Raw genomic sequence first — 15,684 nt, forward strand, 5'->3', positions numbered from 1 at the left:
TTCCTCCAGGTGGGACACTCATAAGTGTTCCTATACAGGCCAAGTCTAAACCAAGGCACACCTAACCGGGTATCTATTTGGGCAAGTACCAGTATGCCATCTATAAAGAACATATAACGGTGAAAAATACAGTACCACAATTTTCCCTAAATCAATACTGTTATCATCAATCTCCCGTCCACCATTGGGATGCAAAGTCACTTAAACAGTCCTAATTTCTGAAAAGTACAGCCGCATACTATGTCGTACAGGTCTATGCTGGCCCACCATTTCAATGTCTCGAAAAGTTTGTCAACAGCACATTTGAAATCTCTCAATCTTGGAAGGGGTTTTGAATAAGTCTGAATTCATACTAAACTCAAAAGTCACCCTCTTCCTAACATCGGAATTCACTTCTTGGGCCTCTGACCAGATATGCCATTTCCAAAGCTCCTGTTAACTATTAAATGTACATGACACACACTCATATAGCAACACAGTAGCTTACTTCTAGTTACAAGGTATGGATATAGAACAGCATCACAGACTAGTACAGACTGATAACAGGAAATATTCTAAATTTGCTCTCCCTTACACTCCCTACTGAGTGTAGGGGCTGCTGTCAATACCTGGAAAGGAACAATAACACATTAAGACATTTTTGGAAAAAGGGGGGCTTGAGGGATACAAAAGAAAAAAATAAAATCAAATATATTTCATACACAAACCACTAAAGTTTTCTCAGTCCCAAACCCTTATATATTGCAGCGGATGCTGATCGCCATCGCGCGACCCTCAACTGCGGATGCTGATCGCCATCGCGCGACCCTCAACTGCGGATGCTGATCGCCATCGCGCGACCCTCAACTGCGGATGCTGATCGCCATCGCGCGACCCTCAACTGCGGATGCTGATCGCCATCGCGCGACCCTCAACTGCGGATGCTGATCGCCATCGCGCGACCCTCAACTGCGGATGCTGATCGCCATCGCGCGACCCTCATCGCGCTATCGTCTACCCTGCGGATGCTGATCACCATCGCGCTATCGTCTACCCTGCGGATGCTGATCACCATCGCGCTATCGTCTACCCTGCGGATGCTGCTCGCCATCGCGCGACCCTCAACTGTGGATGCTGCTCGCCATCGCGGGATCGCCCACCTGCAGAGGCTGCTCGCCATCGCGCGACCGCCCACCTGCACATGCTGATCACCATCGCGCGACCCTGGCATGCTAATCACCATCGCGCGACCCTGCGGATATTGATCACCATCGCGCGACCCTGCGCATGCTGATCACCATCGCGCGATCGCCCTCTTGCACATGCTGCTCGCGATCGCTCACCTTCACATACTGCTCGCCAACGCACGATCGCTCACCTGCGCATGCTGCTCGACCATCGCGTCGGCATAATACAACGCACCATCGCCAACCTGCGCGTTAGCGCTCACCAGCTCACCACCGATCGCTTGTTGATCCATATCGCCAGCGGTCTTCCTCGCCCACGCGGCAGCGCATTTCCTCGCCATCGTGCTAACGCTTGCGTTCGCCGCCTCGGACTCGCGCTCATCCACCTGCCCACCCTCATGACTGCTCGTCTGCGCGCCTGCGCGCCCCCGCGACCCCGCGCCCCCGCAACCGCGCGACCGCTCGCCCGCGCTACCGCTTGCCTGTGCGCCCGCGCAACCGTTCGCCTGCGCGCCCACACGCCCACGTGCCTGCACGCATACGCTCATGCGCGTCCGCGCCCATGCTCTCCAAGGTTCGCCCACGCGCGAACCAACGGTTTTCCTTTGCGCGGACGGATGGTGTTCCGTCGCGCGAACCTACAGTGTTTCTTCGCACAAACGTCGGCTTATTTCTTGCAGTATCCATTGCTCGTCTATGGGTTATCGCTCGCCGACCACCAGCTCTCGCCCTTCCTACCACACTCGCCCTCCTTCTGCGCTCCTTCGCGCACCTTCGTTTGCGTTACCGCGCATGGGCGCTTCCACGTTCGCCCACGCGAAAATCTTTGAATTACCGTCGCGCGAGCTCCAGGGCGATTGCGACCACGATTCCCAATGGGGTTTTCGCAGCATGGCCAGCCTGGCGAGTTGTTCTGGAGCGTATTTCCAGAACACGGCCTCACCCCGAAAACGCAGAGCATGGCACTTGCAAGTATAGGAGAAACTTAAAGGAGATCTGTGCAACACTCCTCTTTCCTGAACCTGGGTTAGCCCTTCCCCGTCATTCCCTGGAAGGATTTTTGGCGGGGGGGGGGTGGCTTTCCGTTCGAGATTTCTCCATCGGACAAGGGGTGACTGCTTACCCCTTCCTCTTGGAGCTTACCAGGGTCTTTCCCTCCTCGGTTACAGCCCGAGGTTTGGTTCAAGGAAGCTACAGGAAGATCATGGGTACTTTCCTCCTCTCGAGCTCAGGCACCTTGGCCTTTTGTCGTTAAGTATCTAACATGCGGACAAGCTCGATGTTGTACCATCTGGACGCGCTGACTGAGGGCTTCCTTCGGGTGTCTCATCTGTGGAGGTCGACGACCTCAGACACCCTTCCATCCTTGAGAAGAGTTTGTTTGTGCCCAAGGACAGAGACTTAGACAGCTGCTGTGCGGAGGAAATCGACTTCCGTTTTCACTCCTCCAAGGCGCTTTCTTCCAGACTCTGCAGGGCTCCAGCGCCCTTTTCTTTCAACCACGTCGGCCTAAGTTATCGGCTACGACAACTGGGACAAGGTGTCCAATTGCAGTTTCCTCCTGTCAGGAACAGTTGGCACGGGAGACTCCCCCGGGGGGGCATAGTCCTAAAAGGAGTTCACGAACTCTAGGATTGCAGGTTTTTCGCTGGGAGGATGCTTAAGGTTACTCATCCAAATGACAGCTTCCCGATGCCTATTCCCGCACAATCTCTGTGATCAGCCAAGGATATCGCGCCTGCCGTCTCTGTCAGCGAATTCAGTGTCTCTGAACCTCTATGCCATAGCGTCAGCAGAGTTGCCCGGTTGGGCAGAATGATCCATACCTTAGGCGAAGGTCTTCCTTAGGATCATCGACGGTTTCACCCCCGGCCTCCTCAGTCGATCCTTTCTTGTAAGGAAGGATCTGAGAGGGGATGTCCGTAGTCGACCTCTCGGCCCTGATCAAGTTTGTCGAACAAACTTCGGCCAGCGTAGACCAGCAGAATCGATCAGACTGGTAACGAGGCGACAGGACTCCTTAAACCCTGGATCGGAAGGACGGGTACTTTCAGTTTCCATTCCATCCATCTTCCAGGGTGCTCGTCGAATTCAGCCTAGACTGCAAGTATTCCTGCTTATGATGCAGTGTGGCTATCCCGCCATGGCATAGCAGCTTTGTTTCCCCAGAGAACTCTCCCTGCCTTCCTCTTCGCCGCTCAGGTGCAGGCTTCCGCCTCCTCTGCTGTTTGGAGGGCTGGTTAACTCCGGTAGGCTCGGGTTCGACCTTCTTCAGCGCCAGGACAAGCTTCCGGATGCTTATTATGAGTTTGGGCTCATGGTATTTTGCTTGGAGCCTTCTCTTCCTCTGCCTCAACATCTGGAGTATCTGGCCATGGTATTGAGTCAACGGCCTTACCACGTTGGAAACCCCGCTTCTCGTCCGTCCAGCGAGGTTAAGCAACGTCGGTACTTGGATGGGTGACCACCTGGGGACGCCAGATTCTGTTACCACTTCCTCCGAGCCTTCCTTTCGGTTGACTGTGGCAAGACTGAGGAGAGTCGCAGTACCTGTTCTCAGTCAAGCAGAGCTTTCAGCCCTACCTTGGAACGTTTCCTAGTTCTCCTTTCCTCATTGACCCGTCTATAGTCCGAACGGTCGCCTCAGGATAAGTTCCATGTGGGGCGATCCAAGTTCCGGTGGCTTCAGGCAATGTTTAATCGGACTTCCTGGCCCCTATGGGACCAGCGGAACTATTAGACCTGCAATGGGTGTTGACCTATGGAGCCTCTTGATGGTAGTGGATATTCTCGTCCTTTCCCCACATTCTTGATGCTGTTCTCGGACTCATCAAAGGAAGGGGGGAGGGGGGGGCATGTTCCGGTCCAGGCCTATGGTCAAGACCTGAAGGATACCACTCCATCATTCATGCAGGCTTAGGGGCCTTAGTCTGGCCCCTCTACAGATCCTACAGCTCCTGCCGAGTCGCCCCGTGCGCGTCGACTTCATGATTCTGGCGTATTCTAACCAGCAGGGGACGCATTTTCACACCTTCACATCTTGCAGTAGAGATACCGGGATGATTGAGATTCTCTCAATACCACCATCGGCTCTCTCATTCCAGGCAGGGGAATGTTCTCTCCGACTATCCGAGCAGAGCCTCGTAGAGAGAGTGTACCTGGGGGTTTTTGACCTTGGGTAACCAGCAAGTACTGGTCTGGGGGACTTAATCGCGACAGCTTGGAACCTCAAGCTTCCGCTATTCTTCCCCCCCAGTCTCAGACCCCGAGACTCTGGCAAGATGCATTCCGGTAATGGTGGGACAACCTCGACGCCTGCGTCTTCCCTCCTTTTTGTCTGTGGATAATGGGTCTCAACAAGACCAGGTTGTCTGTCAACCTTTCAATGGGAGAGCTCCACTGGGACTATGCGCAGAACGGTTTCTGGACCCTCTGCTTCCCCTGACGGAACTCCCGGGAGAGCTTCTCCCACGGCGCAGACTACTCAAGTAACCACACTGCGACATCTCTCCCGAACCGGGGCGTCGCTTCGGCTTCATGCCTGGAGACACTACGCCTCCTCCTCAAGAAGAGACAACCCGCTACAGTCGCGGTACGGAGGTCGCGTCATCTGCGATAGTCATCCACAGGGGTCTCCAAGGCAAAGTGAAGAGTCTAAGGTGGTTGGTGCCGTGGGAGATATACCTCTTCCCTTGAGGCCTCTGCTCCAGCAATAACGGTCTTATTGCCTTTCGGCGGGAGGAAACTCCTTTCTGCTCTCGGCAATGAAGCCTGTCGCTCAGCCTTTCCCTGACCTTCAGGCTTAAAGGAATAACTTTTTCCTGCCCGCTGGATCTATCCTCGCTCATGCGAAGCTACGATCGTCCCTGCCCTAGTCGTAGGAAGACCTCCAACTTGGAGCATGGCTAGGGCTCTTAGTCCTTTAAGAGATCTTCTCAAGACCCTTTACGACAGGCCTCGTATTGTATTCCGCCTTGGGTCTCCTGCTCACTCTGGCCACGGCCAGTGTGTAAGCAATCTTCTTGGTCTCTTACGACTCCCCCCCTTTCTAAGGAAGAGGGGAAGGCCACATTCAGGCTCGCTCCTGAGTTGTTGGCTAGACTCAGAATCTGAGGGTCCCGGCCCTTCGGTTCGATTCATTCAAGATTTCGAGTCTCCATTCTGTATCTGATGTCCCAAGACCTTCTCTTTCTTGCCAGTAAAGGAATCGAGAGGTTAGCGCTGGGAACAGCTGCAGTTTGTCCTCAGTTGCAGCCGATTTGGGAGCACAAGGAGGACATGGGGGAGAGTCACTAGTATACCTCCTCAGCCCGGACTCAAGGACATTCATCTCGACCTGTCTCCAGACCCTCCCCCGTCACGTCGCCCTACAGCACGATGTTGGATACATCGCAACGTCCCTCGCCTTCGAGTAATACTACTCTGTGACGCAGGTGCTACAAGCTGGAGTCTGGAAACGTCTAATGACCTTCGCAGCCCGCTTCCTGCAGGGCGTGACCCACAGGAGTCTCGATACGTTTTCTATCGCTCTGTGGTGGCTACACAACAGCTGGTCTAACCTCAGGCTCCTTTTTGGACAGGTAGCAGAAGGTTGAGGGCATTGTTATCAGGTTTTAGTCTGCATGAACGAAAGAAGTAAGTCTGGCCCTTACTTCTTTCTTCATCATCCCCTCTACGGGGAAGCAGCATCCTGGTCTCTGCATAGCTGACCTCGAACCTCTGCAGGTAAACCATGCTTCCTTGTGTTCCGAGTATTGAGTCAATACTGTCGCGTCCCCCATACCCTGACGAGGTGGTATTGGGAACGTCCTAACCCAGAGTTCCTTCTGGAACTGCAGGTCAACTGCCTAGGACGGGTCACACTTCTTCCTTCACACACAAGCTTACGTAGGCCACATGGTTCCTTGCGGAGCAAGGAACTTGTGAGGTGCAGGGACTCCTTTTCTCGAGTGCGACTCACTCGGATTCTGAGTCCCCTGGTAAAGCCAAAGCCAGTATGGCTGGGGACTTTCCATCCTACCTAAGGGGTAAGTCACCCTCTGTAAATAGCGTGGTTTGTATTTCGGTTACGGAACAAATGACAAATTCGAAGATAATTTGTATTTTTCCTAACCATACATACCTTAGCTATTTACACATATTTGCCCGCCAGCCCTGTCCCCCAAGACAAGTCCTACCTCTAAGTGAAAGTGAGCATTCATCTGTGTGTGAGGGGGGGGGGAGGGGTAGCTAGCTACCACTTCCCTACCCCCCCCCCCCCCTCCGCTAACTAGCGCGGGGGTAATACACCCTCGTTAAATTCTAATGGCTCGCCATTTCAGCTGCGCTAAAAGGTAACCCTCTGTAAATAGCTAAGGTTCGTATGGTTAGGAAAAATACAAATTATCTTCGAATTTGTCATTTTCGATAACATATAGTGGTATGCATGGCACTTTAATTTTTGCCTTCCTATCCATAGGTAGGATGTTTGTAATGCTAGAAAGTTTATGAATTCTCATGAGAGTAATAGCATCTCTTCTCTGGAATAACACCTTTAAACTCGGTAGCCATTATTAATTTGCACCCCTTTTGGTAGTGAACATTACAGTATGTAAAATTATCTTGTTTCTATGAAATTAACTGGTACATGACAGTATGGTACACTGCATTCTCTAGTATTTTGATATTCTTCATTTTCCAGATAGCAGACCCCAATAAACTGGACAATATTGACTTGTCTATTGTGACTGACAAATTTGATGCTGCCAGCAATTCTCTCACTGACCATCTTTGGGGATGGATGAAAGGTGTTCGGTCAACTGGTACACAACAGACTGAGGTAACTTTCTTTAAATGTACCTAAATGCTAATGACTTAGTACTCTAGCATTAATTATTGTAATGCCAAACGATTTTTCATCCAATTTTACGTTTATGCATATTTTAACACTCGTAGGCCGTGCACTATCAGAATCTTTAGTAACTGGTGCAGGATATGTTTAAAACTGGGCCTGGATTAGAATTTCTCAAATCACTCAACTAAGTTCTACAGTACCTTGTTAAAACTAAAGATCCCAAGATTGTATTATGAAGCTCATTATTATTTAGACCAGAAAACTATTTAAAGACAGCATTTTTAATTATTAAGGTCTAATTAAGGGCTGGTATGGCATTCTTAACTTCATCCCCTCATTAACTAGCTTAATGTCTGTAGATTTTACCCTGAATTAAAAACTTAAGAAATAAGTCGATGCTAAACGAAATAGTGTAGATGTTACCAAGCCAGTAAGTCTTGTGAAATTAAAATTATTCTGAGTAAAATTACTCTTTCATACCTGATTTTAAGAATAGGTTACAATCAATCTAACTATTCTAGAAATAATTCTATGAGTAACATTTGATATTAGGGCAAATCACGCTCTAATGATGCTCAAATTGTTATGCACTCCTTGTTTTACACATTTACTGTCTAAAACAAATAGCCACTGAGTGAAGTATGCTTATACCATTGATCAAGACAAAAAAGGAAATTATTTAAGAACATCAACTTTATTATCCCCAAACAGCTTTGCTTTAGTAAGCCAGCTTACAAACACTGCAGTTAAAGATTTTTGTTTATCACCAGTAATGATGGGCTCAAGGCAGGAAATTAAATTGAAATGTAAAACAAGATTAGGTAACTGATTAGTCTTATACAAGTCAGCCTCTCATTGTATTTGAAACAAAAATGTAATGATTCTATCTACAATGAAAATGGAGAACCGAGGAGTCTAAATAGCCATGGAAGCAGTTGTTTGCGAGTACTTGAAAGAAATACAGTATCAGAACCTGCCTTAAGCAACTTAAGGTATTTTTCATCATAAGGTTATGTGATGTTTAAAAGGAAACTATTTCCTCTGTGTTTCTTCATCTTGTACAGAGGGCGGAACAGACATTATTTACTGGCTTTCCCGTTTGTTCACAACTAATACAGGAGCTTTTACATATTTGCTATAAGACTCGTTTTTGCTGTAGAAGTATATTAGGATCTAGAGTACCAGCTCGGTCTTCTGCCTTGCAATCTAGTTGTCTAAAAGAGCGACTAGTAAATAAAAAATTTGAGGTTCTGTGAGAGGTTCTCAACTCTCTAAGGTGCAGGGAACCATCAGAATCATTATTGAATGGAACACTATTACCACTAGACCCAACTTCAGAAGTCAGATTAGTGTTAGCAACTGGAGAGATGCTAAAGTGATGACTCATGGACCTTTGAGATTTAAAAAAGGAACTTATTAAGTGCTTTTGAAGCTCATTACTATCAAAACTCAGCTGGTTAAGCACTGTATTAGAGAACGGTGTTGGTGTGTCATTACAGTACAGTATTATCATGATCCATGCTATAAACAACTAGCCTAGTCTTCTCTGGATTTCCCCTCAAAAGAAAAGCTAGCTGCATTTGCGCATTGAACTTGACATACTATTCCGTGTGAGGAACCGAGAGGCATTTGCATTCCTCACAATGGTTATATAAATCACATTACAGGACTTTTCCTGTGCAGTAATATTATAGCTAAGAAATCCAAAAGAAGACATCTTAAAATGCATTAAAATATATCACATACTGGAGAATGGTGTTAAACTAATGTGACATAGAGACTGAAATAATAAAGAGCCCCTGACATGTAACTGCTTCACTTCTTTATTAACTGCTAAAATGTCAATTGAAAGGAAAGAAAATGGGAAATTTTAAAAATTTTACTGGTAAATGTCAATAGACCGAGCTTCTAAAGAAGCCATGTGAAACATCAGGGGAAGTTTACAGAAATAATAATTACTTTGTGGGACAAGTTTTTATTTTTTTTTATTTTAGTGTATTTTTGTGTTTGATTATTGATATTCTTGTTGTATTAACTTTGATAATTTACATTTCAGGAGATGTTAGTTGAAGGAACAAGTTTGCTAGGTATTGGTAACCTGGTTTTAAGGCAGAAAGCTTTGTATCTCGATCACTCAAGCAAAATTCCTTACATTCTAACAAAGCAGGATAAACTGGTATGTATAGAATAATTTCTATGTTACAATTTGAATATTACAAATTATCCTAGCCTAATATAGCTTGTCTCTTTAATATTATTATTTTCATAGGAAGTGCAAACTGTAATTTTTAAATATTTAACTTAGCCGGTGAATATATAATAGCTGCAACTCTGCGGCTCGACAGACAACATACTCAAAAAACTCGCGAGCGATCGCTATGAAGGTTGCGGGTGTGCTCACCAGCGCCAACTGTCGGCCAGATACTACTCTTGTATGTAAACAAAACCTTCAATTCTTCTCTGTTGACGTTGACGACAAGACGTATTCATACTCGCTGTAGAACCTGGAGTTTTCCCATCATATTTGGTGAAGTACTTTATTTTGGTTTGAGCTTTCGCAGTACAGGTGTTTTTCCTCAACATAAACTCTTGAACTCTTTATTGAATCGGATTATTTGTTGATGACTTGGATTGTTTTTGGAATTTTCTTTGACTAATTCAAAATGGCTGACCCTTCTCAAGTACCTAGATTTGGAAAGTGTAATGCTAGGGACTGTAATAGGCGTCTTCCAAAGGCTTCTCTCGACCCTCATACTGTTTGTTCCAATTGTCGGGGTAAAACCTGTCAATTGGGAGATCGGTGTGAGGAATGCGTGGGCCTTTCGGAATTCGATTGGCTCGAATATGATAAATATGCACGCAGACTAGAGAGAGATAGGGTAAGGAGAAGTTCATCTAGGTCCGTAGATTTTTCCTCTCCGCATGACCCTGAACCTAATCCTTCCCCTGTAGTGGTTGTTCCTAACCCCCCTTCTAGCACTCAGGAACCGTCTATGCAAGACATGTTACGTGCTATTCATGCCTTGGGGGAGAGAGTTGAAGCGTTAGCAAGTGACCGTAATCAACTCATGGCTGACGTGAAGGAACTTAAGTGCCATAGTGCCATGGCGGAAAGTGGGAAATTGGTTAGTGCGCAAAGTGTTGTGAACAGTGTTGCGACCGAGGGTTCGTCTGTTCGTGCCTGTCGTTCACCTAGTCCGGGACCTCTTGCAAGCTCCCAAGCCCAGGGGAGAAGCAATGTCGTACGACTTATGGGTTCGAGAGGCCTTGATCAGCGAACAGACGTTCCCTCTATGGTATCAGGCGTATCTCGTCAAGATCGCCCCTACCATAAGACGAGAGAGCCCATTTTTACCTCGTCTTCCGAAGGCTTTTCACGCAAGAAACCATGGAGCAAGGTTTCTAGGCCTCTTAAACGCAAGTCGGTCCCTTTAGGACAGGTCCAACGTCCTGGATGTAGTCATTGGGACAGTTCGGACCCGTTGCTGTCATCGGATGACTGCTCGCCGCCTAAGCAAGGCAAAGTTGTGCCGTCTCAGATGCTAACCCCGTCTGTTACCGCACCCGTTACCGTAGACCCTAAATGGGTTATACTGCAGGACATGCAGTCTAAGCTTGCGTCCCTTATGGAAGACTACAACGCAGAGAAGGTTTCCGTTGAACCTAGCCATTTATCTCATGGAGATCCTGGCCTTCAGCCACCCAAGCGTTCTGTTGTGCGTCCTGTTGACGTTGGTGTAGCCATCTCACGTCAACCAGTTGGGGTTGTACCACACCCGATGCGGTCTCGTGTGGATTTTCAGCCGCATGTGGACGTTAGGCAACTCGCTGATGCGCCTGGTGACGTTCAGGACGTTCGCCAACCATCAGAGTTGACTTGTTTTGACGCGGTGCGTCAACCTCCGCAACCTAGAGTTGTTTTGACTGCACAACCCAGGCGGTCTAAGCAGTCTCGGGTGGACGCTGTGCGTCCTCACGCACCTGTTGTTGTTGACAGTTCCCAGACTGTTCAGCAGTTTCAGGACGCTGCGTCCTGCTCCGCCACTTATGCACCAGTGCGGGCGGACGCTGCGTGTCAAGCATTGCCAACCCCTTTGCTTGTTTCTCATCAGTTGTCAGATGAGGAACTTTCGGATGAGGACGTTGCTGACCCTCAGCCTGAGGATCATCCTTCAGATATTGATGAGCTTAGAGCAGTTCCGCCATCTATGGACTTTAAAAAAGTCATGCTCATTTTTAAAGAATTGTTTCCTGAACACTTTGTCTCTGTGGCTCCTTGTTCGCCGCCGTCTGAGTTTGTTTTAGGCGTACCTGCTGCCATGCCAGCCTTTACAAAACTCGTTCTCTCTCGCTCATCCAAGAGAGCTTTACGGCTGTTAGGCGATTGGTTGGAAACCAAGAGGAGTTTAGGGAAGACGGCCTTTGCCTTCCCCCCATCTAAACTCTCGTCTAGATCGAGCGTCTGGTATGCCACGGGAGAAGTTCTCGGCTTGGGAGTTCCTGCCTCTGCCCAGGGTGACTTCTCAAGTCTTGTAGACTCTCCCCGCCGCCTAGCCATGAGACGCTCGAAGATTAGTTGGTCATCCTCAGACCTTGACCATCTACTTAAAGGCATTTTTAGGGCTTTTGAAGTTTTCAACTTCCTTGACTGGTGTTTGGGAGCCTTGAGTAGGAAAATCTCATCAGCCGATAGAGATGTCTCCTTACTCATTATGTCCTGCATGGATAAGGCCATCCGCGATGGATCCAATGAGCTCTCCTCCTCGTTTACGTCAGGAGTCCTAAAGAAACGAGAGTCTCTGTGCTCTTTTCTGTCAGCAGGAGTGACGCCCTGTCAACGATCTGAGCTACTCTTTGCCCCTTTGTCTAAGTTCTTGTTTCCTGAACTTTTAGTTAAGGAAATAGCGTTGTCTCTAGTGCAGAAGGACACCCATGACTTGGTTGCGTCCTCGGCTCGCAAAGGGACCCCTTCGTCTGCCTTGTCTGCTAGACCTAGGATAGACACTCCAGCGTCCAGGTTTATTCCGCCCTTTCGTGGCAGAGCCCCCAGCAGGGGAAGTACTCGTGCCGAAGGAAAGAGAGGAAAGAGGAAAGGAGCCAAGTCCTCGCGTGGCAGAGTCTGACTGCCCGCAGCTTCAGACAGCAGTAGGTGCCAGACTCAAGAACTTCTGGCAAGCCTGGGAGAAGAGAGGCGCAGATCAACAGTCTGTGAGGTTGCTCAGAGAGGGGTACAAAATCCCATTTGTACGCATACCTCCTCTAGCGACTTCCCCCATCGATCTCTCTCCCAGGTACCGAGAGGAAGCAAAGAGACAAGCCCTGAAACTAGAAGTGTCTCTTTTGCTAGAGAAGGGAGCGGTGGTCAAAGTCTCGGACCTTCAATCACCGGGGTTTTACAACCGTCTCTTCCTAGTACCGAAGAAGACAGGAGGTTGGAGACTGGTGCTAGACATCTGTGCTCTGAATGTCTTTGTCACAAAGACAAAGTTCACCATGGAGACCACGAAGTCAGTCTTAGCAGCGGTCAGAAAGGGAGACTGGATGGTCTCTCTCGACCTAAGAGACGCTTACTTCCACATCCCCATTCACTCATATTCCCAACCTTTTCTGAGATTTGTGTTCGACAATGTGGTGTACCAGTTTCGGGCCCTGTGCTTTGGCCTAAGTCCTGCTCCTCTCGTGTTTACGAGGCTTATGAGGAATGTGGCAAAATTCCTCCATTTATCGGGTATCCGAGCCTCACTTTATTTGGACGACTGGCTTCTCAGAACCTCGTCCAGTCATCGCTGTCTGAAGGATCTCAATTGGACTTTAGATCTGACCAAGGAATTGGGACTTCTGGTCAACTTGGAAAAGTCCCAGCTGATCCCATCCCAAACTATTCTGTATTTAGGGATGGAGATTCGCAGTCCAGTTTTTTCGGGCTTTTCCGTCTGCCCCCAGAATAGATCAAGCCCTGCTCGTAATCCAAAGGATGTTGAAGAGAGAACGTTGCTCAGTCAGGAATTGGATGAGTCTAGTAGGAACTCTATCATCCCTGGAGCAGTTTGTCTCGCTAGGAAGGCTACACCTCCGACCTCTACAGTTCCATCTAGCTTTTCACTGGAAAAAGGACAAGACGCTAGAGGCGGTCTCGATCCCGATTTCCGAAACAGTAAAGACTTGCCTGAATTGGTGGAAAGACAATATCAGTCTACGAGAGGGACTTCCCCTAGCAGTTCAGAAACCAAACCACGTTCTCTTCTCAGACGCATCGGATTTGGGTTGGGGTGCGACACTGGACGGTCGGGAATGCTCAGGTCTGTGGACCTCAAGTCAGAGGAGCATGCATATCAACGGCAAGGAGCTTTTGGCAGTTCACCTGGCCTTGAGGAGCTTCGAGAGTCTCCTTCGAGACAAAGTGGTGGAGGTCAAATCGGACAACACCACAGCCTTGGCGTACATTTCCAAACAAGGAGGTACCCACTCCCTGACACTGTACGAGATCGCAAGGGACCTGCTCATCTGGTCAAGAGATCGAGGCATCTCCCTGGTAACGAGGTTTATCCAGGGCGACTTGAACGTTCTAGCAGATTGTCTCAGTCAGAAAGGTCAGGTAATTCCAACCGAATGGACCCTCCACAAGGATGTGTGCAAGAGGCTTTGGGCGACTTGGGGTCAACCCACCATAGACCTCTTTGCAACCTCGATGACCAAGAGGCTTCCAATCTATTGCTCTCCAGTCCCAGACCCAGCAGCAATACATATAGATGCCTTTCTCCTAGATTGGTCTCACCTAGACCTATACGCATTCCCACCATTCAAGATTGTCAACAAGGTACTGCAGAAATTCACCTCTCACGAAGGGACAAGGTTGACGTTAGTTGCTCCCCTCTGGCCCGCGAGAGAATGGTTCACCGAGGTACTTCGATGGCTGGTAGACTTTCCAAGAAGTCTTCCTCTAAGAGTAGACCTATTACGTCAGCCACACGTAAAGAAGGTACACCAAAACCTCCACGCTCTTCGTCTGACTGCCTTCAGACTATCGAAAGACTCTCGAGAGCTAGAGGCTTTTCGAAGGAGGCAGCCAGTGCGATTGCAAGAGCGAGGAGAGCTTCTACCACTAGAGTTTACCAATCGAAGTGGGAAATCTTCCGAGACTGGTGCAAGTCAGTATCTGTATCCTCGTCCAGTACCTCTGTAGCCCAAATCGCTGATTTTCTCTTATACCTGAGAAGAGTTCGCTCCCTTTCAGCTCCCACGATCAAGGGCTACAGGAGCATGTTGGCTTCGGTCTTCCGGCATAGAGGCTTAGATCTTTCCAACAATAAAGATCTACAAGATCTCCTTAAGTCTTTTGAGACCTCTAAGGAACGTCGTTTGGCTACACCTGGATGGAATTTAGATGTGGTCCTAAGATTCCTCATGTCAGACAGGTTTGAGCCTTTACATTCAGCCTCCCTGAAGGATCTCACTCTTAAGACTCTTTTCCTGGTGTGCTTGGCCTCGGCTAAAAGAGTCAGTGAGCTTCATGCCTTCAGCAAGAACATCGGTTTTTTGACAGAAAAAGCCACTTGTTCTCTTCAACTTGGTTTCCTAGCCAAGAATGAACTGCCTTCTCGTCCTTGGCCTAAATCGTTTGATATTCCTAGCTTATCAGAGATCGTAGGCAACGAATTAGAGAGAGTATTATGCCCCGTTAGAGCTCTTAAGTTCTATTTAGCTCGTACTAAGCCTTTACGAGGTAAATCTGAAGCGTTATGGTGTTCGGTTAAGAAACCATCCTTACCTATGTCAAAGAATGCTTTGTCATATTTTATCAGATTTTTAATACGAGAAGCTCATTCACACTTGAGTGAGGAAGACCGATCTTTGTTTAAGGTTAAGACGCACGAGATTAGAGCTATAGCAACTTCTGTGGCCTTCAAGCAAAATAGATCTCTGCAAAGTATCATGGACGCGACCTTTTGGAGAAGCAAGTCAGTGTTCGCGTCTTTTTACTTGAAAGATGTCCAGACTCTTTACGAGGACTGCTACACACTGGGTCCATTCGTAGCAGCAAGTGCAGTAGTGGGTGGGGGTTCAACCGCTACACTTCCCTAATTATATATCCTTTTAATCTGTCTCTTGAAATGTTTTTAATATTGTTTTTATGGGTTTTTCGGAAGGCTAAGAAGCCTTTCGCATCCTGGTTGAATTGGCGGGTGGTCAAAGTCATTTCTTGAGAGCGCCCAGATTAGGGGTTTGATGAGGTCCTGTTGTATGGGTTGCAGCCCTTGATACTTCAGCTCCTGGGAGTCTGTCAGCATCCTAAGAGGATCGCTGGGCTCCGTGAGGAAGACAGACTTACAAGGCAGAGTAATCGTCTAAGTCGACTTCCTTACCAGGTACCTATTTATTTTGGTTTTGTTATATTGATAACTGTCAAAATGAAAAAACTCTTAGCTTATACGCTGTAAACATAATTAACTCAGTCTCTACCCACCTCCTTGGGTGTGAATCAGCTATTATATATTCACCGGCTAAGTTAAATATTTAAAAATGATATTTTAATTATAAAATAAATTTTTGAATATACTTACCCGGTGAATATATAAATTAAATGACCCTCCCTTCCTCCCCAATAGAGACGCAGCGGGACGAGAAGAATTGAAGGTTTTGTTTACATACAAGAGTAGTATCTGGCCGACAGTTGGCGCTGGTGGG

The 15,684-nt window shown here is 47.9% G+C and overlaps 1 protein-coding gene across 1 annotated transcript in view; it reads left to right on the plus strand.

The window, feature by feature from the left end:
- Positions 1-15,684, plus strand: part of LOC137621619 (mitochondrial E3 ubiquitin protein ligase 1-like) — a 110,857-nt gene that overhangs the window by 72,036 nt on the left and 23,137 nt on the right. The window contains exons 4-5 of the mRNA XM_068352062.1: positions 6,847-6,984; positions 9,056-9,175. Coding sequence (XP_068208163.1) covers positions 6,847-6,984; positions 9,056-9,175 — 258 coding nt within the window. The remainder of the gene's footprint in view (positions 1-6,846; positions 6,985-9,055; positions 9,176-15,684) is intronic.

Source organism: Palaemon carinicauda, chromosome 28 (genome assembly GCF_036898095.1).
Source record: "Palaemon carinicauda isolate YSFRI2023 chromosome 28, ASM3689809v2, whole genome shotgun sequence".
Classification (NCBI taxonomy): Eukaryota; Metazoa; Arthropoda; class Malacostraca; order Decapoda; family Palaemonidae; genus Palaemon; species Palaemon carinicauda.